General features: G+C 41.0%; 1 protein-coding gene across 1 annotated transcript; it reads right to left on the bottom strand.

Moving 5' to 3' along the window:
• Window positions 1–57: 57 nt before the first annotated feature.
• PDXDC1 (pyridoxal dependent decarboxylase domain containing 1) lies at window positions 58–24,695 on the bottom strand. Its single transcript, XM_033073915.1, has 23 exons — window positions 24,596–24,695; window positions 18,862–18,935; window positions 18,272–18,337; window positions 17,092–17,175; window positions 15,957–16,103; window positions 15,237–15,426; window positions 14,628–14,696; window positions 14,050–14,128; window positions 13,439–13,523; window positions 12,540–12,588; window positions 12,340–12,441; window positions 12,054–12,179; window positions 11,290–11,340; window positions 10,350–10,413; window positions 9,625–9,713; window positions 8,883–8,988; window positions 7,727–7,898; window positions 6,950–7,068; window positions 6,004–6,125; window positions 4,122–4,214; window positions 3,946–4,042; window positions 2,703–2,807; window positions 58–1,903 (listed from the first exon to the last, which is right to left on the bottom strand). The coding sequence occupies exons 1-23, from the start codon at window positions 24,614–24,616 to the stop codon at window positions 1,644–1,646; spliced, it is 2,370 nt and encodes a 789-aa protein (XP_032929806.1). The 5' UTR covers window positions 24,617–24,695; the 3' UTR covers window positions 58–1,643.
• Between the last annotated feature and the right edge of the window lie 931 nt (window positions 24,696–25,626).

Here is a 25,626-nt window from a genome sequence, read left to right on the forward strand (position 1 = left end):
GAAAGAGCCTGATGGAATAGGGAAGTGGCCTTCAACAATAACTTAATTCCAGAGTAATAATTTGAAGAATCTTTATTGAAACATTCAGGTAAGTATTTAAAGAATGAAGCTCATTCCAACAAAACTACCGATTTAACATTTCCAGATATAAAAACATTAAAAATTAATCTTTGTGGGCATAACTTTTATGCCCAACAACTTACTGTTATTAATATACTTCATTGCACTAAAGAAACCAAGGAGGAAGACTAGTCAACTTAATTGCTTTTGCACTTTAGAAAAAATTGCACTGATTTACATAAATTACCCCAAAATTACCCAAACAAAATTAATTTGTTCATGGCATCCCAACACTGCTGGCTTCAGAAGCTGAGAGTCAAATCAGGTGCCAGTACAATTCAAAACCCTCAAATTTTGCAGATTATCAAAGTCAGTCCCACTACCCCTACTGTCATCTTGGTATTAAGGGATATCTGTTGAGGGGGGAAAAGGGAGGGAGAAAAAACCCAAATGGAGCAAACTGCAGTACTTGTATCCAGTTCTAGAGGGAGGCGAGAGTTTGTATCACCATCAGGTTACTTGAGGAAAGGAAGTGTTGCCAAAGATGGCTTTTTCACAAGAGGTTCTGAAAATTGCAGTGAAGTGAATAAGATGATTTAGGGGAAAACACTTTTACACATTGAATTTTGATTTATTCAAAGCTTTGCTTGTGCATTAAGTAGTCCCAGACACTTTGAAGTTGTGCTGTATGTAAATAACCTAAATAATTTCTCTTGAGTCTGTACAATTCCTACCATAGGTAAGTTACTGTTATTCAAAAAATAAGTGTTGAAACCATCACAAATGTATTGGTTTTTCAAGCTTTACTACAGCTATCTTTAGAAATACACAACAGAAAGAACTCCAGTTACACTGCAAGAACATGTTCAGTATTTGGTGTGTAAAGGCCGTGCAAAGGAAAGTAACGGTGCCTTGTGCTCCTTCCCAGGACAGGAGGAGGAAGCTGGCCAGGCATGCAGAGGCACTATTGCTTTCTAGAGGGCTGAAAACTCACTAACTCAGTCCTACCATACCCAGGGCTGTGACTGGGGGGTGAAGTGGTACAAGAGCAGGAACAAGGGGTGATAGCCCAGTGCTCCTCAGTGAGGGTAAGGTAACAGAAAAGAAGCAACACAGAACTAGGGTCACTTCAGGAAGTGTTTCTCAGGAGAGCCTAAACTGAATTTTAAATACTAAAAAGGTGAACAACTGGCAGTTGTTTTTTATAAAGTATAGTAACATAAGATAATTTTATAATTGTTGGGTGCAAGTGTATTTTTCATTGTGGTTAGTTAGTAACTTGTCATGCGGGGATTCCTGCAGGAAGGAAAACTGTCAACAAACGTTCATGAGCACTTCATAAATTTCACTACAGCTTTGGTGACACCAACACGGAGAGGATTAAAGCAACTGTAACAAGTGTACAATAAGACAAATCTCTGTCCCAGGGAAGGGAATGTATATTTGTGCAAAATCCCAGTTAATAAATTACAGTAGTTATTACTGTACTGTGTGTGGCACTGTTCATGTTTTCAATGCATCATTACCACCCTGCCTCCCTGGGCAGGGGCCTCCTCGGCACAGTCTGAAATCCACACTGGATTTTATCTTTGACTTGCTTGATCCTCTACCTTGGTGCAGTCTGGTGGCGATTTGTCACTGTGAATGTCCTCAGTGTCTGTCTTTGCCTGTGCCACCTCCTTCTGCTCCTCTTCTCTTTCCATCTCCAAAGGTCCTTGCTCTTGGCCGGGGGAGAGGTTTGGGGGTCTCTGGTCCAGCTTGTCCAGGTCATCACAGTGGCTGATGGAACTGGTCTCACTGAACCCATCAGAACTTCTCAGAGACCTCTTGAAAGCTTTCTGACCTGTGAGGTGTTGGGAGCATTCAGTACAGGTGAAGGCAGCAAATACAAACTGTGGTGTGCACAAGTTCAGTTTCCAAAGGAAGTACTGGAATTTCATAACAGCAGAAATGTAGGTTTTGTTTGTGTGCTACTTTGGACCCTGAACAGAGACCTAGACAGGTCTGCAAAGTAATAGCTACTGTATTCTGTGTATGCAGAGACAGAGAAAACTGAGCTGAAGCCAAGCTGCCTGCTTACAAACTGAAATCATTCCAGGTTAAACAATTACACCGAAAGTCATAGGCTGGAAGTCACCAGCCCAAAAGGTGATTTAAAACTCGGTTTCCTGCCAGGCAAAGCAGCATTAATTACTAATACAACTATGCAGAGAGTGCCATAGATTTAACAGATCTTTACCTCAGAATGCCTTACGCCATTTTAGTGTGCTACCAAATGTTTGGTAGCAACAGAAATGCAGCTGCTGAAGTACATGTCTATATGTTATTATACTTTTATTTCAAATAAAACTTTCGGCTTGTTTACCTGTTCATTTTTAAAGCTCAATAACCTCATAATATTCTACAGGAAGATTCCAGATTTTATGGGCAGTTGTCAGTTAATGTGACAACTTCCTGTAGTCCCAGGAAGAATATGTGGGGAGAAAACAGCTTGGAGCAGAGTTCTGTGTCATGTGTACATTATGGTTTTTAAGGTGGTAGTAGATGAGCTCTGGTTGCAGATGTTACAAAAGATGGAAGATCACATGGATCTTCCTGTTTCAGGGAAGTTTTAGAAATTAAACTTGGACACAAAACCTTACCAGGAAGTCTTTGCTTTGCAAGGCTGGAAGTGGGAGTTGGTGGTGGAGTGCTGCCTGTTCCTTGGGCCTTTGATACATACATAGATTCTGTGGATTCTAGAGAGCCTGCAGGTTAAAAAAAAATAAGTTGACTAAAACTTATTTCTGAGATGGGCAGAATTTGAATTCAAACTGTCACATGGGGATGATGCATTTCTGAGAACTGAGGGATGCAAGTGCTGAGACGTCAGAAGCAAATCCTTTCCCCTCACACTCATTTCCCAACACTGCTACACTCAGTAGTCCCATTTCCTTCCTGCCCTGGGCATGTGACATCTATCCAGCCATGCAGGGTCAGCATTCCCAGGGGAATGGGCTTGTTCTCTGCTTTAAGAACCTGCCACTTGGTGCATCCAGAGTCACAAAGGGCCTGAGCACAGCAGGAAGCTTTCCCTGCAGGGTACAGACACACAGACAGTGGGCTACTGTCTTGGGTGTGACAGATAACTCTGCTGAGCCCAAGAATAATATTTTCTGTGACTGCCACAGTACTTCTGCAGTGAAAATTTATAATTTCAGGAAGTATTATGTTGACACATTGGTCTCACTGATGTAAAAGCTTATAGGCAGCTCTTTCTACATCCCCAGACACCAAAGAGTAAAATACAGTCTCTGACATTGCACCACAGCATTTACTACTGTTTCCCACAGAGCCCAGTTGATGCCAGGCCCCAGCTGGGCTTCCACCTGTCCTCCAGTTGCTGGACATGCAGTTCAGCACACAGACCAGCACTTATCAGGATGGCAACAGCCAAGAGTCATCCCAAAGCAGGATTCCAGGCAGACTGCTGTTCTGGGGCACAGTGGAACACGAGTGCCCTGGAAGCACAGGAGAGGATGCATGTGCACTCACGTGAGGAGCAACGTGCTAAGGCCAAGCTACCCCAGCTCACATATTGACCCCCCCAAACTCCTCCAGAATATGCAACTAGAGGTCACAGGAATGATTCCTCTATTAGTAAATGCCAATGTCTATCATGGCTTTTTTTAACGATTCAGCACACAAGAACAAAATGTAAACTGCAGAAGAAAGTAGAAGATTCTTTAGTGGGCATTACAGAAATAGTGCAAAGCATGTTCCTGTACATCCTGAGGGTGGATTATGTCACTCATGATCAAACCAGCACAGGAACATGTGCTGCAGTTCTGTACAGAACTGAACAGTCCCAGTGCCAGCATGACACAGCTGCAGGTCAAGACCTACCTGCTGTCAAATTGAATGTCCTGCCCTTGGGTGAGGCTTGGAAAGGAGAAAACCAGTTCAGCACCGAGCCCACCACTGGGATCTGGCGCAGCAGCCCCTGCAAAGCACAACCCAACACTGGTGAGAAGAGCCCCCCAGGGGATGAGTTACCTCAGGACTGATGGTTGTGGCCTCACCTCTTCCAGCAGTCGTTCTTCATTTGCTTTCTGAAGCTGAAGTTGTGCTTCCTGTATCCCTTTTCTAACAACTTCAGTCATGTTTTCCAACAGCTAATAAAACCCAGAAATAAGGATATGTATTATTTGGACTTGAAACTGTCTTTTTAGCTCAGGTTTTCAGGATAGAGACAGGGTGGGCACATTTTTCCGATTTACAACAGTATGTGACAATATTTAATTATGACTGTAAATTAAAGAATGCACATTCTAGCTGCAGGATTTTTTAACACATAAACCCAGAGGAAATAATGTAATTTCAAACAGGAATGGTACTTTTATTTTTACACTTAGAAATGAGCCTGTGACCCAAATTCTTTGAAAATCTGCTTAGCATATAAATGGTCCTCAGATGAATGTCTGGGAAGAATGCTTATGTTTTTATAAGAGTACATTTTGGTTCCTAGAAACATCCAGGACTTAAATCAGCTTCACAGTAACAAGTTATGTTTCAACCTCTAAGTGTACATTGTTTTCCTGCTCTCATAAACAACTGCCACTGCTGCCTGTGGCAGCCCAGGCCAGCACCAGCAGTGTTTTACACTGCAAAGGGCAGGCAGTTTACTGGGACAGCTGCAGGGGCAAGGGATGACCAAACCCAAGAAGCTACATCTTTGTTTATGCAAGACAAATGCCAATTTCCATATATTAATGTTGATTCTAGCATTGCACAAGGACAGACTCTGTCAGCTAATAAAAGGACAAAGAGGAAGCTGCTCCTATTCCCTCAGGGAGAGACCAGCCAGGAACTGACCCCCGTGGCAGCTCAAGAACCCTGGCAGTCCCTGGCTACAGGAGGTGGGGGCAGTGGGGTGGAATTCAGAGTATCAGGAAGAACCACTGTGTTTCTGGCTCAGTCATCTCCAGCTTTGGTCCTGCCTTTCAGTGCCTTTACTGCATGTCTCAGGGCAGGCTGGACTGATGGGGTTTTTTTGTAAAATCCTCATCTGAGCAGGGTGAGGATTATTCACAAATGGGTTCTGTTTCCCAGCTTTGGATCAAATGGTGTAGATCCACAGATTTAATGCAGCTGGTCCCATGGACTGAACCCTTCTGACTCTTCCACTACTCTGTTCTTCCCTGGAACCCTCAGGGTCTGAGGGGCCCGTGCAGTTCCTGTCCACTACAACAGTTAAAAAACTGAAGGTGCTCCACAGACAAAACATTCCTCATATCACCCTCCAAGCAGCACAGGGAATCAAGAGTGGACAGAAATAGGCAAAGGATTTCTGAAATTCTATTTATTTTTGAGGTAAGAAAATTAAATGCCCAACACTAGCAGAATGAAGGGACAGATGTAATGCATGTCACTTAGGAATTCTATTTTAGAGAACATTTGGACAACTCCATTCAGGTAAATGCTTTGACAAACAGAAGTTACATCATCAGCTTTATTACTTCAATAGATAACTTCTAATTTCTGGGTTTAAGACACCAATTTAAAGATTTTCACACATTTTAGACCACAGTCTTATCTTAAAGCTGGTATATAAAGAATCTCAGTCCCACCACATCTAGCAGGGAAGAGAAACACCAGCTCACAATCAACACACCTTCACTTTTGTTTAAAATCTGAATGATAAAATGAGGCTATTTGAGTACTACTGAAAGTTTTCATTAGAACTACTGCACACAGGACCATGAACACAAATCCAGACACACTCACAATATCATAATTAATAACTCTCCCTGTACAGACAAAGACTATTCCTTCCATGGTAATTAAAACTCCTGTGGGCAAGAACAACTTTTACTTTCACAATGAACAAAACCATGTCCTGAAGCCAATATGAAAGGGGATAAAAAATGGTGCTTCAATATTTTGTGAGTTATTAATACATACTCTTGAATTTTCTTCAATTTCTCTGCCTGTTGCTGCAATAGTTTCAACCAACTCTGACACATCCAGATCCTCTGTGACCATGCCAATGTAAACACAGTTCTTCTGCCCTCCGAATTCTGGACCTGGGGGCACAGGGAGAGTCAGGTCTTTGTGCAAAACAAACCTGCAATCCTGCAAGGGCTGCAGCACTCGTGCTTGTGAATCTGGAAATCCCAGTACACACCCCCCTCCAGGGCAGGATCTGTGTGGGTACAAATTATGCAGGCCAAGAAAGTTCAGCCCTTGGGGTTTTCAAAGACAGAAAACATAACCTGAACAAGAAAAACAGTGGATACTTTATACAGTCAAGGAGCTGTGTTATAAATACCAGTGTTGCATATGCTTTAAACTCCTTAACTTTCTGCCATTTAGAGATTACTTGGTTCCACAACCATAGGGCACTTAATTTTTGACAGCTGATTAGAAAGAGATCAGAGTTCTGAACAAGCAAATTAATACTTTCAGCCATGATGGGGCACTGTGTAAATGTGAAAGTGTTGCTAATTATCACAAAATGAATAAATAAAGCTTTTAATTGAGCCACAGAGAGCAGTGAAGCCATCGGTGCCAGTGGGTTTGGAATGAGATCTGCTTTCCACTAGATCCAGCCCTACTTGAGAAGGCTCAGTTTACCCACAGGAATGCTGCAGCTTTTATTCTTTCTGGCAAGAAAACCCTTCTTGGTCTAGTTTTCACAAGGATTTCTGAGAGCAGCTCACCTGGTGAGCACTCCGTATGCTTCACTCAATGAAACATGGGGGAGGAGGGAACAGTTACAGGTGTTCCTCCTGCAATAATCATATGGGCAGCAGCTCATTCTGAATTACAATGACCTATCAAGTCATTGTAGCACAGCTAGGAGAATGACTACTAGCTTGAACAGAAGTTCTTTAGATAGTGCAGTTACCCAAAGAAAAGGTGAGATCAGACTCCAGCTCATTTAACTTTTTCAGAAGTTCTGTATTGATTTTTTCCAGTTCTTTTTCCTGTTTGTCATCATTCTTCCCATCACTGTGATAGTTGTACCTTCAAACCAAGCCAAGAGATAGTAATTTCACTTTACAGTACATACAGAAGCATCTGCACATTTAGCACATTTCTACAAATTCCTGTATTTTACAAATTAAAAAACCTGAGAACATTACAGCTCCTACCCAAAGTTTACTGGCATTTATCATCAGGGACTGGGGGGTGGACTGAGCTTGCTGCTGCAAACTCAACACAATAGGTTTCTGGTTGCTATATTGATTATACCTGAACTGTTTTGACTATACAGAATCCTTCCCAGAGAGCTGCATCAGAGGATGAGAACAGACACTTTGAGGGTTTTTTGAAGTCTATTCAGCATATCAGTGAGTGCTATTACAGATAAAAATAGAAGTTATGCTTGGCTAAAGACAGTGGGATGCACCAGCTCATTACAAATCACACACACACACAACCTCCAATGTTACAACTGATGCCCAAAGCAGCTCTTCAGCTTTTCTTTAAGAAATAATCATTAATAATATAAAGAAAATGACTTTATAAAGGCATTTCCTAAAATGCACTCAAAAGCTTCAGCTGGGTGCAAAGCTAGATAACAATCAGCAAACAAAACATCCAAATCACCACTGAAGAGACCACGTGGTCCTGTCTGCTCAAGCACAGTGTTTGCAAATACAGCATGAAGAAAATAATTTACCTCACAACACCTAACCCTGGCCAGCCAAGATCTTCTATATACAACAGGCCAACTGTTCTTCTCACTTCTTGCTCAAATTCCTCTCTCAGCTGCAGTGTGCTTGTCAACACTGGTATCTTCATTTTTAAGCAGTCTACCAACTGATCAATGTCTTGCATTTCAGTTCCTAAAACTGCAGAGCAGAAGTGTGGTAAGTGTGATGGACGTGACACAGATGTCTGAATTAAGGATTTATAAAGGAGCTGCTCTGCAAGTTAATCAAATACAATTTACAGATAGTATTGAATATCTTTGTTTACGTAAGTAGGTTTTTGGTTCAGTAATCTATGATACATCAAAATGAAAAGAAGTATGGACTTAATAAAAACCTAATAAAAAGGATTTTCTCATGTTACAAACTAATAAGGATATGTTACAGTACTCTTTTACATTACATCAGTAGGTAGCATTAAAAACCCCACAAACATCCTCTTCCCATAGCCCAGTTGGACAGGAATTAGGTTCCATGCTGGTTTAAAACAGAACATCACAGCATCACCAAGCAGCTTTATTCTAAAATCTGCTGTTCTGTGTACACCAGGACCTTCTCTCATCACTGTCAGCTGTTCTACAGCCTAAGCCACTCACCCCACACAAGCCAACAGGAGACACTAGGCACCCCCTGAGCCCTGCACACTGCTCTGTGCTTCTTCAGGGTCTAAATTAAGAGTACAAGACACTTTCCAAAACAAAGAATTTTTTTTATATCCCCCCCTCCACCCAGTAATTATAGAAAACCCTGGAAGTTTAGTAAATAATTATTCTAGCTAAGTAGCTGTGTTTTGAACACAAGCACCATTGCAGTGTTGAAACATCTGTGTAGAAAGGTCAGGCATCTGGTGTTAAGCAGCTGAGAGAAGGAATTTAACTGCTTTTCCTAATGAGTTTAAAAAGTAACCAGGAAGTCTTTGTCTGCAGAGGCAGTGAGGCAACATGACACACATGTTGGGTCCCATTAATGCACCCAGTGCAATACAGCTGAGGTGGTTTTGCTTTGTTTATAAGAAAACCCTCCCCACAGGACAATATCCTGAGGAGCCTCTTGAGCCAAGAGATTGTTGCACCATTCCAGAGCAAAGGCCAGCACTGACAAGGGGCTGACTGGGGTGGATGTTACCTGCAGAAGTCATGAGTGGACTGAAGCGCACGCAGGTGCCTTCATCCTCCAGTTCCACCACATCGACTCCACTGGCAGGAACCAGCTGTGCCAGCTGCTCTCCCAGCTGCAGGGACAAGGCACAGTTAGGGAACAGGACATGGCTCCTTCAGGCCCAGCCTCAGGGAACACACAGACACAGTTTTCTCTCAAAATCAGTTCTTGCACCACCCTGTGGTGTGGGCAAGATGACTGAGTTCGACAGATCCTTAAAATCATGAAAATTTGGGATAAGCTGCAAGTGTTACAAGTCAGAATTTTCTGCAAAATTGTCATTAGGTGTGCCATGATCACTGCACAAGGGATCAAACCAGCCATGTGCTCAGCTTTGCCAGCACAGGCTTCTAGAATTAACTCAAGAGCTGGAAAAGGCAGCTGTCTGTTCAAGATTACACAGACATTGACCACAGAGCATTTGGCTAATTTAAAAGAATCCTGAAGTTTACACATATTCCTACAAGACAAGAGAAAAACCAACAGCTTAAGATTCAGGAATGATTTCACTAGTAATTATGTGTAAAATAATCAGAAATTTAATGCTTCAGAGCAAATGAATCCTTTGAACAGCCACAAATTTTGCCAAGGAAATCAGATTGAGAACATCTTTCAAACTACTCTAACAAAGTGTTTACAGCTCCTGACGACCCCCTGAACCACTCCACTGTCACTCCCCTTCCCTAAAGAGAAAAGCCTCCATTCTTACCCACTGATTGAAGGTGTCATAAATGTGCCCTTCGTTGCTTATTATGGGGCGCTGAATAGTTGAGGCCTGGGCAGCGTGTGAGGTCTGATCTGAATCCAAAGACACAAGAATCACAGAAGTGGATTTTTATTCACTTAATTAAATAAAAGGCAACCTAAAATTTAGATAAAACACAATTACATATCCTAGCTAATGTAACACATCTACACCATGTACTGGGCCTGCGGCAGATGAACATGAATGTTTTTGTAAAAATACATTGAACACAATAAATACTAGAAGTAAAACAGTTGACTGTAGCAGTTTAAAAAAAAATCCCATTTAAATTGAAATGAAATGAGCTATGAAATGTTTGAAAGGAACAGAAAACCTGAACAAACCACAACCTCCCCCCACCAGTACTCATACCAAGCCTGCAGCTTGTAAGAGACTTCCATCATCTGCTTTCAAGATCAAAATCATATGCAGATCTTTTCACTCAAGAAGGCAGAAAATTACTTGGTATGAAAATTTAAAATACTGCAGTCTGTCTAAAAAAAGCTACCACGTGTATGGTTTGTCACAGATCATGACCAGCATTCACAACCTTTTTAAAAGCACATTACATGAGAGAATTGCACTACATCACATATATCTCAAATTAATTTGGTGAATTAATAGTTTAAAACACTGTATAGAGAGGGGTTTTGTTGTAGTTATTGTTTGGTTTTAAATAAATTACATACCTCTATTTGAATATTCCTGGAAAAACTTGAAAACCACCACTGGGGAACTCAGTTCATCTTCAACCTTAAAGGAAAAAAAAAAAATTTTGTTTTTTTTGAAGATTCAATACCATCTACAATTCCTTACACTGCTGAGCAAAGCTTGAACTCTCTTGGAAATCACCCCAGATTCACTGGGAAACATCAACGAAGTTCCAGCAGGAAAAGTAAGATTATAATTGCTCCTGCTTTGGAGAAATGGACTGTGCTACTTCTGGAGACAATCTGAGGCTACATTTCACAGTACTAAAAATGCAGGATTTATTTAAGTAGGAGGAGAAGTGATACAGTAACTTGAACTCCCAAGGTCATTAACACTCTACAGCTTACTCAGTAAGCTGACTAAATTTTCTATACATCAAATATCAACAAAAATTTGGAGGTCAGGGTATAAAATCACCAAACCCTATTGGACAGGACATCTCACAGAAACTGAATTTGGAAAGGAATACATTAGCTATGATTTCTGAACCTGTTTCTGGTGTCAAAACCTCAGCTGGGATAGTTTTGTGTACAATTTCACAATATAATCTTGACAGTAGGATAAGATACAGCCAGAATATAAGAGACACTTAGGGAAACTGGTTTCATAGATGTATTACTGAGCAAACCCACTTTCAAAATGGAATTGAATCAAGCTCTGAACACAACTTCTGGATGCTCTTCTGCACTCGCCTGGGTGCACCAGAGCAATGGAACTGACATGATCCAGCAGTCTCACACAACCAAGCCATGAGATTTCACTGAGCACCAGAATGTAATCAGAAATATCCCAAGTGTCTTCAAAACAATGGCTATGGTTAACATAATATTATTTTAAAATATATTCTAGTCAAAGTCGTCCTTATCATAACAAGCAGAAACTGAGATACACAACCAAAGTATTAAAAGCAGACTGTACCGAAGTTTTAATGAAATCCAGGTTTTTCAAGTTTTCCAGCAGCCTTTGACTCTAGAGGACCAAAGCAGAAAGACAACAAATGAAGGCGAGAAATACAGTTTTAGAAGTTGAAAGTTAATCTGAAAAACATTAAACAGTCACAATTTTTGAGCAAACCCTTCCAACATGTGAAACTCATCCAATTTTAATTTATCAATTTGGAATGTAAGAGAAAAGTATTTTCTGGGTTTAGCAAAACACTGACTACCAAGCGTGACCTTTGATAAGAAATTATATTTTTCATATAAGCACTGCATTTTAGAACTAATACATTATATTGGACCTTAACTTTTACTAAAGTAAGGACTCCAAACATAGCACACTTGTACCTCAAGAAATGTTTTGAAGTCCTTTTTAGTAAAAGTAATTTACTATTACTTAAATCAATATGATGCCAAGTAGAGTAGGAAAATAAAATCCCTCTGAAGAGCATTCAAGCAAAAATAGTTAAGAAAAGAGACAAAAAAAGGAAATTATTATGTTAATTCACTGTCTAGGAAGAACAAAGGCTTATTTTTCTCATTCATAAAAATATACATTCAATCAAACAGTAAAAGCACATCCCTCCCTCAAACATTTTCCTGTGCTTTCGTTGTGGGTGTAACAATACAACCCAACGTTATACTGTCAACAACTGCAGTATTTCATTTGAGTCTTCTACAACACTCCAAAGTAACCAGAAAGATCTGTCAAGAGCTGTCATAAAACACTGAACTGTTGCTCACCAGTTGAGAGGCATGTTTTATCCTCTCCACAATGCCATCATGGCCCAGGTACTGCAAGGAGAGCCACAGGGGGAGGGCACGGAGCTTCTCCACGGGCTGGCTCGACGTCAGCCCTGCTGCCAAGGACTGAGGGAGAAAACAAACAAACTGTTAACCTCTCTTCAGTGCTGCCACTTTTGCCAGCTCTGGAAATTATAATCTAGATGCTTATGAAGAACATAGCAGCATACTGATCAGAACCAAAATCCCAGGATCTTGAGAATGGTGAGTGAGAATCTGAACATACCAAGGATGGATCCTCGTGTCTGTAGAGTGTCACTGCAGGCACTGCTGGGAGCCCCAGCCAGGAACCCAGAGTCAGAGTCATGCTGTCACATTTTGTAGCAGCCTGAAGTTTATTATAATAAGTACAATATAAGCCATATATATATTCTGATTAGTCTTACACAAGCACATTTTAAAGTTTTTTGATAGAGTGAAACATACCAGTACAGAAGAGGAAACATAACCCAAAGCCAAAGTTGCCAGATTCACGCTGCAAAAAGTAACAACAACAACAAGTGGGTTTAGCATATACTAAATATGCATTAAGAGACAGCATATTCATCTGCAGTTTAAATACTTCATATTGATGTGCAAAGGGAGGTAATTTTTGTTCATGTATTTTTCATTAACAATGCAGGAGATGTTGTAACTTGGTATTCTGAGGCTGAAAGCTAAAAAGTAAAAATCTACTTTGTTCTAAAAATTTTCAGTCCAACATTTGGTGAAATCATCTCCCAAGGTTGTATCCATAATTTTGCATCAATCTGGTATCAGAAATGAATTGTATGCAAATACAGCTATTCTACAAAGTACCAGGAGAAAAAGTCTTTATTTCAGCTTCAACAAATAGAAACTTAGAGCACTGGAGTCTTCATTGACATAGTCCAAGTTCCTGGAATTTCTTTTTCTCTTGGTTTAATCCCTCTCCCAGCTCTGTTGCACACTGCTCCTGCTGCTGCCTTCTTGACAACCTTCACTGAAGTGCCATTTCATTCTCAAGAACCACTGTGTAGTGTCCTCTCTGACTTAGGTCTTTTTAGGCCTCCCTGGCCTTGACGAGTTTTTATTCATATTTCAAGCTCTTCAAAGCAAGGGCAGATAAGATTTCCATCTGAATAAAAGTGATCACTAATCTGTGCTGAAATTACCTCTCCAATTAATTCTTCCTGTGCATGTAAATCAATTTCTATCTCACAATAACAAAATTATAACCATATAAAATGCTTACTATGACAAAACTAAAGCTGGCCCTATGGCTCTCTGTGAACTGTCAAATTAGATGGTGTCTATTAGACTTTTAATGAAGGCAGTTACAGAGCCATGAGTGTCCAGTTCCATACCCTTCCACATGGAGCCACATCTTGTACTGCTCACAGAGCTCCTTCAGCCGGCCCAGCTTGTCCGTGTGCCCAGCCCCTGGAGTCCCTGGGGGAACAAGGAAAAGGCAGTGACACAGCACCAGCCTGCACTGAGGCTCTACTAAATGAGCCTCCTGCACTGATTAACATCACAGATCACTGTACAGGTCCCAAGCAAGTAACAGTCACTTCCCTCATTCATACTTAAAGCAAATTTTGTACGTGTGTTTAATTAGCTGGAAGAAAAATATAATTTTTCAAGCTAAAGTTGATGGTGCATCCATCAAAAAATTCTGAAGTGTTAATGCAAAACTGATTTTTAACAAGAGATCTGCACTCACTAAAGTAAGTTACAGTCATATTAATACATCAACTGTCATAGGCAGAACTGTAACAACACAATCCTAACTGAAATCAGTTAAATAAAATCCCCTTTGGACAGATAATTATTGTATGGTCATTAAGATATTTCCTGATATTTCTTGATATGCAACCACTGAGCTGGTTAGAAAAATATATTTATTTTTTTTTATTATATATGTATTCATGAAATATCATGGGGGTTTTTGTGATTGTTTGTCCACAGCACTTACCAGCATTAGCCACAAGTAGCAAAGGCAGTTTTCCAAACTCAACATCATCTTTAATCAGTCGGTCCAAGAAAGCAACATCCTGGTATCAGTAAGAAAACAATGTCAAACACTCAATTGTTTCTGTTGAACAGGGAAAATGCATTAAGATTGAAAATGAACATCATTCTGAAGTTCTGAAAGGAAACATTCTCAATGTCTTTGGTTTTGGCTTGCACTTTCTTCTTCTCAAAGGCAAAATAATCTGAAGGCCAAATAAAGCATTTGTGAAAATAAACCACAAATACACCACATAGCTTGTGAAAGTACTCCAACTACTCCTATTCTAGAAATCTTGCACTAAAAAGCACTTTACTTAAAAGCCATTAAAATATTTTGCAAATTACAAGACTAAGATACAAACTTGCTTTTAGAAAATTTCCATCTATGATTCACACATCTTTAACACAGAAGACTTAGAAGTTGAAAAAAAACAAATTTATTAACAGCTCTTCCTAACAGCATAAGTGATGATCATTTAATGAAGCTTAAAAACCAAGCAACCAAAGCACAGAAATAGTTCTTAGGGAAGACAAACTCACCATTTGGTGCTGAGATCCAAACATCGTGTTACAAGGCACACGGCACACGCAGGAAAGGGGCAGCCCCAACTGCAACAGATGATGGAATTTCAACTGAGAAATAATCTTTTCACATGTTCAGAGTGACACAAAAACCAGTGTGACAGTAGAAACTTTATTATTACATTATAAAGTTAAGTTTTCTGCTAGAAGTTATAATCAAATTAATAAGGAAAAAGCACAGGACAAATTATGTATGTTGGGGCTCAGGTCTATCTCACATGACCAACAGCTTATGTAAAGCACAATGAAACCTAGAAACAATCACTCATTTTTAAAAAAGTTAGTATGCAAGATTTTTTCACTGGAAATATTCAGAAAATTTCTCTTCCTCCCACTGTATCACTGCTGCAAACCACAGGCTGTAAATAAAACCTCAAAGTATTTTTCCCAGACAAATGGTTTTATTTTAAATGCATGGTCCATTACAGTTGAATTTATGCCCAGTATGGACTCTGCTTTCTTTCCTGTAATTTTCACCATGAGGAAAAACAAGCTGTCCCAAAGCTATGAGGCAATATGAAGCCAGGTAGGTTCTAATTGCAGGTAAACTCCCCTGACTGACTTTACCTGATTGCAGAGAGCTTGGCCCAGGCCTGTTCTGGCTGCAGAACTGATGTATATGACAGGCTGCTTAGTGTAGAGCACGTTAAACCCCTCGAGTGCATAATCTTCATAGCGGGTGTGAATTACAAGTCGACAGATTTTTAGGAGACCTTCACGATCATCTTCATGATAATAGGCTGATCCATTTTCATACCTGCAAGAAAAGCCAAGAAAATAGGAACAGCAAAACAGCAAAAAGTCACTTAGGGACTAAAATAACACTGACCAACAAAAAAGCTCACCACAGGAAGAGAACATAATAAAACCCTTATATTTTTCCCAGGTTAAAGTAAATCAAAAGAAAACTTTTACAAGACAGGCTGAGATTAACAATGAGAGAAGCCTACTGTATATTTTCATTTAGAGACAGAGTAAGAAAGAAAACAGCATCTGGGTTCCTTTAAGATTGCCTTTAGAGAATTCAAAACCTTGCTTACTAAATGTGGAGCGTGGGAGGAAACACACAAAAGGCTTCATTCTGGTTTTAACATAGATTTAAATTCTGGACTGCTAATTTTAAAGATAAACTATCCCAAAGAATATCAGGTTGAATTAAGGTCATGTTTCAAACCTTCCAAGGATTTCTAAGTTTATGGCACAGTGGTTTCTTTTGTTGACACCCTCAGTCGGGTCACATCCATTTTTAAACATTATCACTACCTTGTCACACTCCCAGGGACTCACCTGAAAAGCCTGCAGAGCCAGAGAGTAGTGTCAGAAAGGATCCTCGTTGTGAGTTTTCTCAGTCTTTCCCTGTCCAGCACAGATATATAAGCAGCCAAGCTGTGTCCCAGTAGAGCCATGTGACCCTGTTCACCAACATTCTGAAGCCTGCAAGCCAGAACAGAGGAACTGCCAACCAAATCCAAGCCATGGGCATTACAGTAATATGGGGTTTATGGATTTTTAATGTAGACTGGCAGAATTGGCTGACTTGCCATTTAAATATTTAGCAGAGAGAAGTGCAGTGTATCACAGGCACCCTCCTGCCACTGTGCATGACACACTGAGCTGCCAGTGCACACAGAGCACTTCACTTGGCCCAGCTGCTCACAGAAACAGCTCCTGCTTTTGAAGCAGCCAACATGACTGGAACTAAGCACCTTATCTGCACTGGGACTTGAAAGTGCATTAATATCCTTCTCTCCTATGCACAGAAAACTCAGGACACTTACATTTCTATTTTTAGAGGCAGTGCTTTTCTTTGCTTTTTGGTGGGGTTTTTTTGTTTGTTTGTTTGTTGGTTGTTCTTGTGTTTATTGATTTTGTTCTGGGTTTTTTTTCAATCCTGAACATGTTTTTTAGATGTCAGTTTTCAGTAATCCTCTGCAGATCAGTTAGTACTATTTCCATTTTACTGAAAAACTGAAACAAATTTTATTTCCTTTTGTTTTAAAATCTACAGAGATACATGATAAAAATCTATCGGCATTCAAAGCTTTAAGACTTTCTGACTTAAAACAACTTCCAGAAAGTGGAAAAAAATGAGCTGTCACATAAGAAACAATTCCTTTGTATATCTCAACTTAGTAATCAATAATGGAAGCTTTGTAATTTTAAGAAAGTCAAGCCTCATGTATTATTCTGCTTCACTATACAATGTAAGGTGCCTTTAAAAAGTTACCTGATTGCACAATATTTTACACTTTAAAATACATAATATATATACTCATATATAAGTATTTATACTAAAATGTATAGAGAAATTAAATATACTGAAGCATATACAGAATTTAAAATTAAGAGGGCAAGTTCCATAGTGATCAGAATATTAAGAAATCAGGCATCTCCCACATCCATTAACTGCTACTGGCCTCACCTGTAGGACTGTGAAGGTTCCTCTTCCTCCTCTCCATGCATTAGGTTCTGAACTAACTGAAGTATGCTCACCATATCCTGGCCACTGGGAGGAGAAACAAAACCAAATTAAAGAGACACAAGTGGGTAAATACCAGCATCCAAAAGAGGCCATCTGGGACACTCCACTTTTACTGAATGCTGAGCACAGCAACAGAAATTGTTCCTTGGTCTCAGAAAAACTGATCACAAAGATGAGAATGCTGAATCATTTCAAAACCCTACTTGCTTATAGTGGGAGACTCAGAAAAACAAATCTACTGCTACCTGAAAATATGGTCTGAAAAGCCTGACTTGCCAACATTGAATTCCTACTGCTACACAGCCAACCAAGGCAGTAGCTAAGGATCCACATTCACTCCACATGAAGCAGCTTCAGCTCATAACTCAGCACATCTCTTGAACAATTGCCTACAAATCTCAGATTCTGGCAGACACAAGCTATGTTAGACTCCTCACATGACATGGTAAAACTGGCAAAGTTCCACAACACAACTATTATAACAACTAAAATTTACAGTAGTGTAAGAATATACATTGACAGTTGAAATTGCTTTTTATTCATATAAAAGATAATTCAGTGTCTCCACTCAAAACCAGGTTTAGTTTCTGCACAGCAGAGATTTAAACAGCTTTTGCAATGTTTTCAGCTAGCCTGAGGTCCTGCAGGAACCATGTCCCACAGAGGACACAACCAATTTAAGTTTTCATTTTCAGGTACAATGGTCTTACCTGCCTTATGCACAAGAGCTCTGCTCAATTTCAAAAAGAGAGCTGTGCTGAAAAGGTGGGAGGTTTCTGGGGCTGTTTTTTTTGGCTTTGTTTTTTACTGTTTTCTACCTTATCAGTCTCAGCTATTTTTTTTTCAGTCTGGATACTTTAATTCAATACAAGTTTATGCTTACTTCGAGTCACAGCTGTAGGTACCACTACTCCATCAGATTCCAAAAGTTCAAAATTTCAGCCACCAAGGACAAGTAATCTTTTTTCTCTTTTTTACATAAGGATGAAAATAGTTGGTATAATTATAATAATACATTTTTCCCCTATGTGAGTATGGGAAAAAGTTTATTATGATGCCTGAAAAATGTTAACTTTTCCGTTAATGCAAATTGCTTGGAAGACAAACATGCAATGCCTACCTGCCTTGGAGAGGTCCAGGAATATCCTTCCGTGCATATTTCTTTTCATTTTCCTCCTCTGCTTTCCTAAGTTAAAGACACAAAATAAACTCTGTGGTTTTGTTTGTGTTTAGTAACATCAAATATGTAATTGACTTTGACTTAAAGAAATACTGACACCTATCTATTTCACTGGCAATAGGGTCAGAAATAAAGCAGATGAGATTGACACAAAAGTTTAGTTCAGATGAATTAAAGAGTTCCCAAGTTAGGGTTTTCAGTTATTTAACAGAAAGCTTAGAGAGGAAATCTCATAGATACTGGAATAAAAAAATTACTCATACTGCAATAATAAAAAAATTCCTAACTTTAAAAAACAGATCTGTTTTGGATATTAAAGAACATGCATAAATATGTATACATTTACTTGAAAAATCCCAGCATTTGAGAAACAAAGATGATTTCTACAGGTGTAAGCTTCAGAATGACAATGTGACCTTAAACTACCAGGAAAATGAGGGGTTTTTCTACTTAACGCCAGTGACACAAATAATCCTCCCCTTAGCACAAACAGTTGCTGTTTTTTATTGTGTCCTATTATATCCACACACCTCTGATTGTCTTCCAGCATCTTCATTGCTTCGTTCAGATTCTTCCCCATTTCTGCTAGAGTAGGGTCCACCATCTTTTAGGAAAAAGAGAGCAACTTTCAAGAAAAGATCAAAACTCATTTGTCTTACAACCATCTCTACAATGTAATAAATCCTAGAAGGGGTTAAAAACTCAACATTTAAACCTAAAAAGACAAGGACACTTTCTTGTCTTTTTAGGTTTAAATGTTGAGACTGCCCTAGATGAGAAATAAAATGGCATTTCCCTGCCATTTCCCCAGCAGACTTTTACAAGAGTAGTTTTCAAAACAGATGAGAAAACACTGAAGATTTACCCTTGTAAATCTATCTTTTCCTATTTCTTGTACCTTTAAAACGCTTTTTAATCCTAACTAATTGGGAAAATTCCCTTTATGTAGACAAAGGAGTGAAACTAACCTGCAGCAGGCAGCTAAGACAGGCTGACATGCAGCAATTAGCCCCCAGCTGCACAGAACAGGCCCAAAGTCCTGATCTCACTGCTGAAATCAGGTAACCACAGACATTGCCAGGATGGAAGAGTTTAAAAATCATGGAACTTATTTGCCCTGAAGCGATGACAAGCTCAAAGTATTTCCCAAAGAACTGCTCTGGCTTTGAAGAAGCCTCTTTGATAAACTTTAACAGGCCTGACAGAAGCTTGTGACACTGACACAGGACTCCTGGACAGGAGTATTTATCCATTGAAGGATTAGATGCCTTTTGAAGCTTCCAGAGAATGTGGAAGGTGTCATCTGGCAGAGCCCGATTTACCTATATTTGAAAAATAAATATACCCCTGTGTGAGGGTAGAAGGCAACAGCACTGCTAAGCCCCATCACAATAGCAAAGCCCCATGAAATACTCGAGTGACCCCATTAGAGTCCCTTCTCCCTGCCTCTGCATAACCTCCATAGATTTAACACCAAGCCATCACCCACCAAAAACTCTAGTGGTTACCCCTGCAGGCTGCTGCTCAGGCTGGGGGGCAGGGGGAGGGACAGGGGCTGTTTAAAGAAAAAAATCCCAAGGGAAACGCATTCACTCAGGCACATGCAAACACAAAAGCAAATTTAATCACAGAAGGATTTTACACTATTTTCATCCAGAGGGCTGATCAAGAAAGGGAAAAAAATATTAAGTTGAGAGTTACCATATGTTCAAAGGCTATTTTTAGCCAAATATTTTGAGATTTGAGATTTAACTCACATTACAGCAAGTGGTAGGTGACTGAAAGGATCAGTAGCTGGGCATGGACACAGTGATCAGACCAAGAATGACAATTCTCTATTCTGTGGCTTTGGAAGCGACAAATGTTTGGGGGAAGAGCAAAAGAACAGAGCAAGTACTGAGTAATATTTTACCATCAGAACTCCCAGCATTCAGCAATAAATAGGTTTTTACACTTTTACACTGAATTGTACAACAACCACCAGGTATGAGGGCCACAACCTAATTAAGCACTGAGTGGCAAAGTAGTAAAAATACAAAAAATTCCAGACCTCATCACAGATTAAAAAAACCCAACACACACTGCAAGCATTCAATACTCAGAAGAAAACAGATATAATTAAAGGAAAAATATAAATTTGATCGTTGGCAATATGTCCATACATTTTGAGCAGTTTCCAGAGTTGCACCATGTAAAGAAACTCTAGAAAGAAGTTCAGAAACAAAAACCAAAACAGTTTTGCTCCTGCAAACCTTTAAGGGAGTAAATGATTGGACTAATCTACTGATTGTGATTATCTCACATAATTTAATTCAGGCTGCCATAAAACATCATCAGTGGCTGGAAGGCAGTTACTTGTTTGAACCTTTCTTAGCATCACATGCAAACATTCAAACAGATCTGTTGTAAATGAGAACAGAGATGGAGAGACATTAAAAAAAGGCTCTGAGCTGCTTTTGTTGGCTACTACCATAAAATCCACCTGCTGAAATGACATCAGATGTTAAAAACTGCACATCCTTACCTTGTGACTCATCCTGTCTCACTCACTAATAATTACACACACAAAACACTTCTGTCAATAAGCTGCCAGTATAACTATGTGAAATACTCCTAAGTTACACTGAGCTCCAAAAAATGCTATGAAATCCACAAAGTCTTTGAATTCTGATATGGGCTGAATTGAAAAATGAATCCCTTCTGATTTTTTCCAGTTGCTAAGTGGATATGCAGCAACTTCTTTTCTCCTCTGAATTCTGGGAGGAGAAAAAGCCCACCTCTAGCTGCTGCATGCTGAACTTTCTATAAGCTCCTTCTCTGCTCACATTAGTAAGGGCATGGAGGTGGGAAGCAGGAGAATTTCTACTTTAGTCTAAGCCGCAAGAAAAATAGGTGTGGCAAAGTTGCAGCAACAAACCATTTAGTTAAGAAAGGTTTCTAAACACACTTTAATAACAAGAGCAGTGACAAACAGTATTTTTTTCCATGGTCTTGAACTGTTTTTGAAAACAGCTGGGGGAGGATTTCTTGAACACTCCCTCCTGAACCACAGGACAACACAGAGTTTAGGGGGTTAAAGCAGCTACAGGAAGTTTCTGCACTCAGTCCTTCCCCTGGATCACAGGCAGCCTTTGGCCAGGGGAATTACAGCACATGCAAATCCTTCCAAGCTCTAAGGAGGCACCAGCCATGACTTTTTCCTTCCGGATGTGCATTCCATCCCAACAGCTCGTGCCTCCTTCAGCCCCTCACAGACCCTGACATACCTCTGCTTTGTCATTCACTGCCTTCCAGAGTGTTAATCCAACTCCCTAAGATTATCCTGCAACAGCTTTGATTTGTAGTCATTTCCCTATTCCATAACTAATCAGTTACTATTTTATTAAGTACTTTGAACTGTGAACTGTTTATGATTTTATAGGTAGGATGTCACACCTTGGAGTCACTTGGCAACTCAGGAAAGGATAAGGAGCCATTCTCCTACTGTGATAAGACTGAAAATTAATTGCAGATTCAAAAGGGAGAATGCTGCTTCTATACCAAAGTTTTACAGTCTTGATTTTGCATTTCTGAAGGCTGTACTCCTAATGAAATAAAGGGATGAATTTTAAACAGTTTATATAAACTAATGTTGTGTGAAGCAACTCACAGGTGTAGCTCATTCCCTGTTTCATGGGAGCTCATTTTCCCAATACATTATTATAATGCCTTAAAAGGAAGCTTTACCATAAAAAAGCAAAACCTCTTCTCAACAGTAAATTAATGTCAAACAATATCAGTATTCTTCAGCCAAAAGAACACTGTTTTTATTTTCCGGGGTAAGAAAAGTTTAAGATAACAAAAAAAAAGCCGACACTTCATGATTGTTTGGCTTGAATAAAAATGCCACTGTGTTGTCACAATATCATAGATATTCACTCTCTTAATCTTAATCTGACAGGCACCAGGACCTTAATGCAGCTCTGCTGCCTTGAGTTTTCTGTAAACTTACCAGCATGTTATGGTAAATAGCACAGTAACAAAAGAGCCACAGGCTGAGCAAAAACCAAAACAGTTTTTTTCATGTTTAGGAAAAATACTGCTGTAGAGACACGAAGTTACAAGGAAAGAATTTGCACTATTTTACTATTGACAAAGTAACCTAACTTGAAATTTAAAATCCTTCAGAAGATAGGTCACTTCTATCAAAAATCAAAAGGGGAAAAAAATAGAATAGTTCTATTAAGGCAAACTTCTGAAATCTTATACAGGCTTCCAGAATTACTTAAACAAGTTCAGTCCAACAAAAGATTTCTGAATTTCAGATAAAATTAATTGTAATTACATCACTTATGATGCACAACACCTTAAAAAATAATGCAAAACAATTCTCCTGAAACAAAGTTAACTTGCAAAATCAAATCAAGAGATTTTTGGCATGCACACCTGTGTGTCAGATTCTACAAACGATTTTCATTGCAGTCTACGGCGCAATGTTTTCAATTCTCAGGAAGTTTCTCATCTGCAAAAAAAACCTTTTTCCATTTGCAAGACCCAAATGACTACAGTCATGCCAATGTCACTGCATTACAGCTCATTAGGTGATTGTACCAAAATGGTTATTAAAAACGCAAAGTTGCAACAAATGTTAATACAAATTAAAAAGTACTTCTCATATCACTGGTACTCTGCTAAGCTACAGGTACAAATACACAGCAAAGAGATAATCCATGGTTCAAATAAAAGGCAGTCTCAAATCTACTGTGATAATGCTTAAATAATGTCCATGAGACAAATGGACAAACATTCTCCTTAGAAGAATTTCAGATATATTTGGGGGGAAGATTTCTGACATATCATGCTCAAGACTTGATAAACTGCAAATTGTACAGATTTACCACAGTCTTAGCCAAAGACTATTCCAGGAGGGCACTTACTGCTAAATATCTAGAAGACCATAATTGTATTATGGCATGTCATAATACTGCAGCTTTTACCGCATGCAGAAAAAAGCTGTGATAAACAAGAGAGGAAGTAAACCAAATAATAACTCTTGACACGTATCTATCTGCCTATATGGAAAAATCAGACATGCAAGCTTTTGTAGACCATTACAGGCTATTCCTTACATCAAGAATAATCAAAACATGAACACCTTTCAGGTATTTCATTCTTACAGTGTGTTTATTGCTTCTTATGATCCACTAGTCAAGCAAAGACTTCGGTCAGCACTGCACTTGTTCTGTGCTAATGCACCTTCTTTAAATCACCCGGTATCATATCAGTGCTCTCTTTGAGTCCAGTTCATAGACAGCATACTCCAAACTATTCCAATGAAGTTTTACTTAACTAAAAGTTTTCAGAACAAGCAGGAGTCACTTCTATCAGCACGAGTAAAGAACCTAAGCTTTGGAACACTAACTAATACTCTGTAACAGCATATTCTTCAGGAAGCTTATAACATATCAAACTTTTTTTTTGGCCATCAACCCATCAGCCACGTCAGAAAGACACTTCCTGAATTTCCAGACAATTTCACTGGAGCACATCCCATTCAAATTTCTCTGGACCACCCCAAGGATCACATGAAACAGAGCATGCTGCATATAGTAAATGACGCAAGGAGGGGCGTGTGCATCCACAGCCGGAGCACATAAACCACTCGTTATTGCAGAGGCAGTGTCCCCACAGGCAGCAGGGACGGGGACAGGCTCGGGGAGGGGCAGCCTGGGCACAGGTGCGGAGCGGGCAGTGCCTCGGTGACAGCGGCACACGGCTCTGTCCCACTCACGGCATCGCTGAGCCCATATTCAATATTTGCTTTCTGCACCGCACCGGGCAGAGCAAACACAGGGCAGCGAACGCCTCCATTGCAATTTTAAAAATGGGCAAAATAATAAATTTTTTAGTAATATTTCCTACCCCGCTGAAGGCTAACACTCAGAGAAAATAAGCGCTTTTTTTTTCTTTTTTTTTAAGAAAACAAAAAACCCGCTCCTAAAGCATTTCCTGATCGCTATCTTTTCTAGATGCAAATCCGGGATACGGATGCCGGTCACACCGGCGGCTGCGGGGCCCGAGGAGGGACAGGCCCGGAGGCTCCGCTGCTGCCCCAAAGCTCCGGCAGGCAAAGCCGCCTCAGTCCCGGGGGCAGCGCGGCGCACCGAGCCCCGGCCGCCGCCGTCCCGCGCCCCTCCCCGCGGCCTCGGCCCCGGCCCCACCACACCCGTTGCCTGCGGCGGGCCCTGGCCCCGCGGCACTGCCCCGCGGCGCTGCCCCGCAGACCTTCTCGAGCGAGCCGTCCATGGCCACGGGCCCAGCGCTGCCGCTCCGACCGCTCCACGCTGGCAGCGCTGACGGGGCCGCGCTGGGCGGGCCGCGCCCGCGCGCTCACCTGGGCAACGGGCCCGCCCCCCGCCGCACGCACCACCGCGCTGCTCCGAGCGGGGGTTTTGCGCGGCGGTGACGCGCGGCAGGACTGGAGCCGGCCCTTCGCTCTGCACACCGCCTGAGGTCGGTCCCCCCAACGCCGGCTGGTGGAACAGTCCCGGGGAGAGCCCGGGTCAGTGACAGAACACTGGCGCATGCGCGGGGAGTGCGGTCCGGGCTGCCATGGGCGCCGGTTCCGGAGAGGAGCTGGGAGTGCGGGGGTTCGAGTCCCCGCCGCGGCAGGTCGTGGCAGGCCGGACCCCGGCAGGGCTCTGCGTGGCTCCAGCCTTCGCGAACCTCTCGGTTGTTACCCCGCTGTCGCCTACGGGGGCACCAAAGCGTTTCCTCCCCATACGGGTCCCGCAGCGGAACGCTGCACAACCGCGGCGGACAGCACACACCTGCCCGTGGGCTCGCGTCCGACAAGCAGCTCCTGGAGATCCAAACCCTGGGCTTTTCCCGAGCTTTATTTCTTTTCTTCCAAGCTGGAGTTACTTTTCGGTACATATCCCTCGTCCTATTAGTGCCACTGCTGTTATTTATTTGCAGCTGGCGTTGTTTTGCGCAGGGATGTGTGGGGTGAGGAAAGGGCAGCCCCTGGGCCCTGACACAGCGAGCCCGCCAAGCGCTGGGCAGCGCTTCTACACTCTTATTAAAATTTACTTAAATCTACAAGCCATCCGACTATGTTTAGTCGTTCATGGAAAACTGGTGATAGTTTCAAAGGCATGACTCCAGGTGACAGAGCGAACTTCCAGCTCCTGCCTGGAGATGGTTCCCTCAGCCAAGCCTGAGCCATTGCCGGAGCTCCGGATGCGCTCCTTCCCTTCCGCGGCCGAGGGGGCTCTCCTGCAGGACACCTCACTACGTGCGCTTCAGATCCGCTC

The sequence above is a fragment of the Catharus ustulatus genome, chromosome 16 (genome assembly GCF_009819885.2).
Source record: "Catharus ustulatus isolate bCatUst1 chromosome 16, bCatUst1.pri.v2, whole genome shotgun sequence".
In the NCBI taxonomy this organism is placed as follows: Eukaryota; Metazoa; Chordata; class Aves; order Passeriformes; family Turdidae; genus Catharus; species Catharus ustulatus.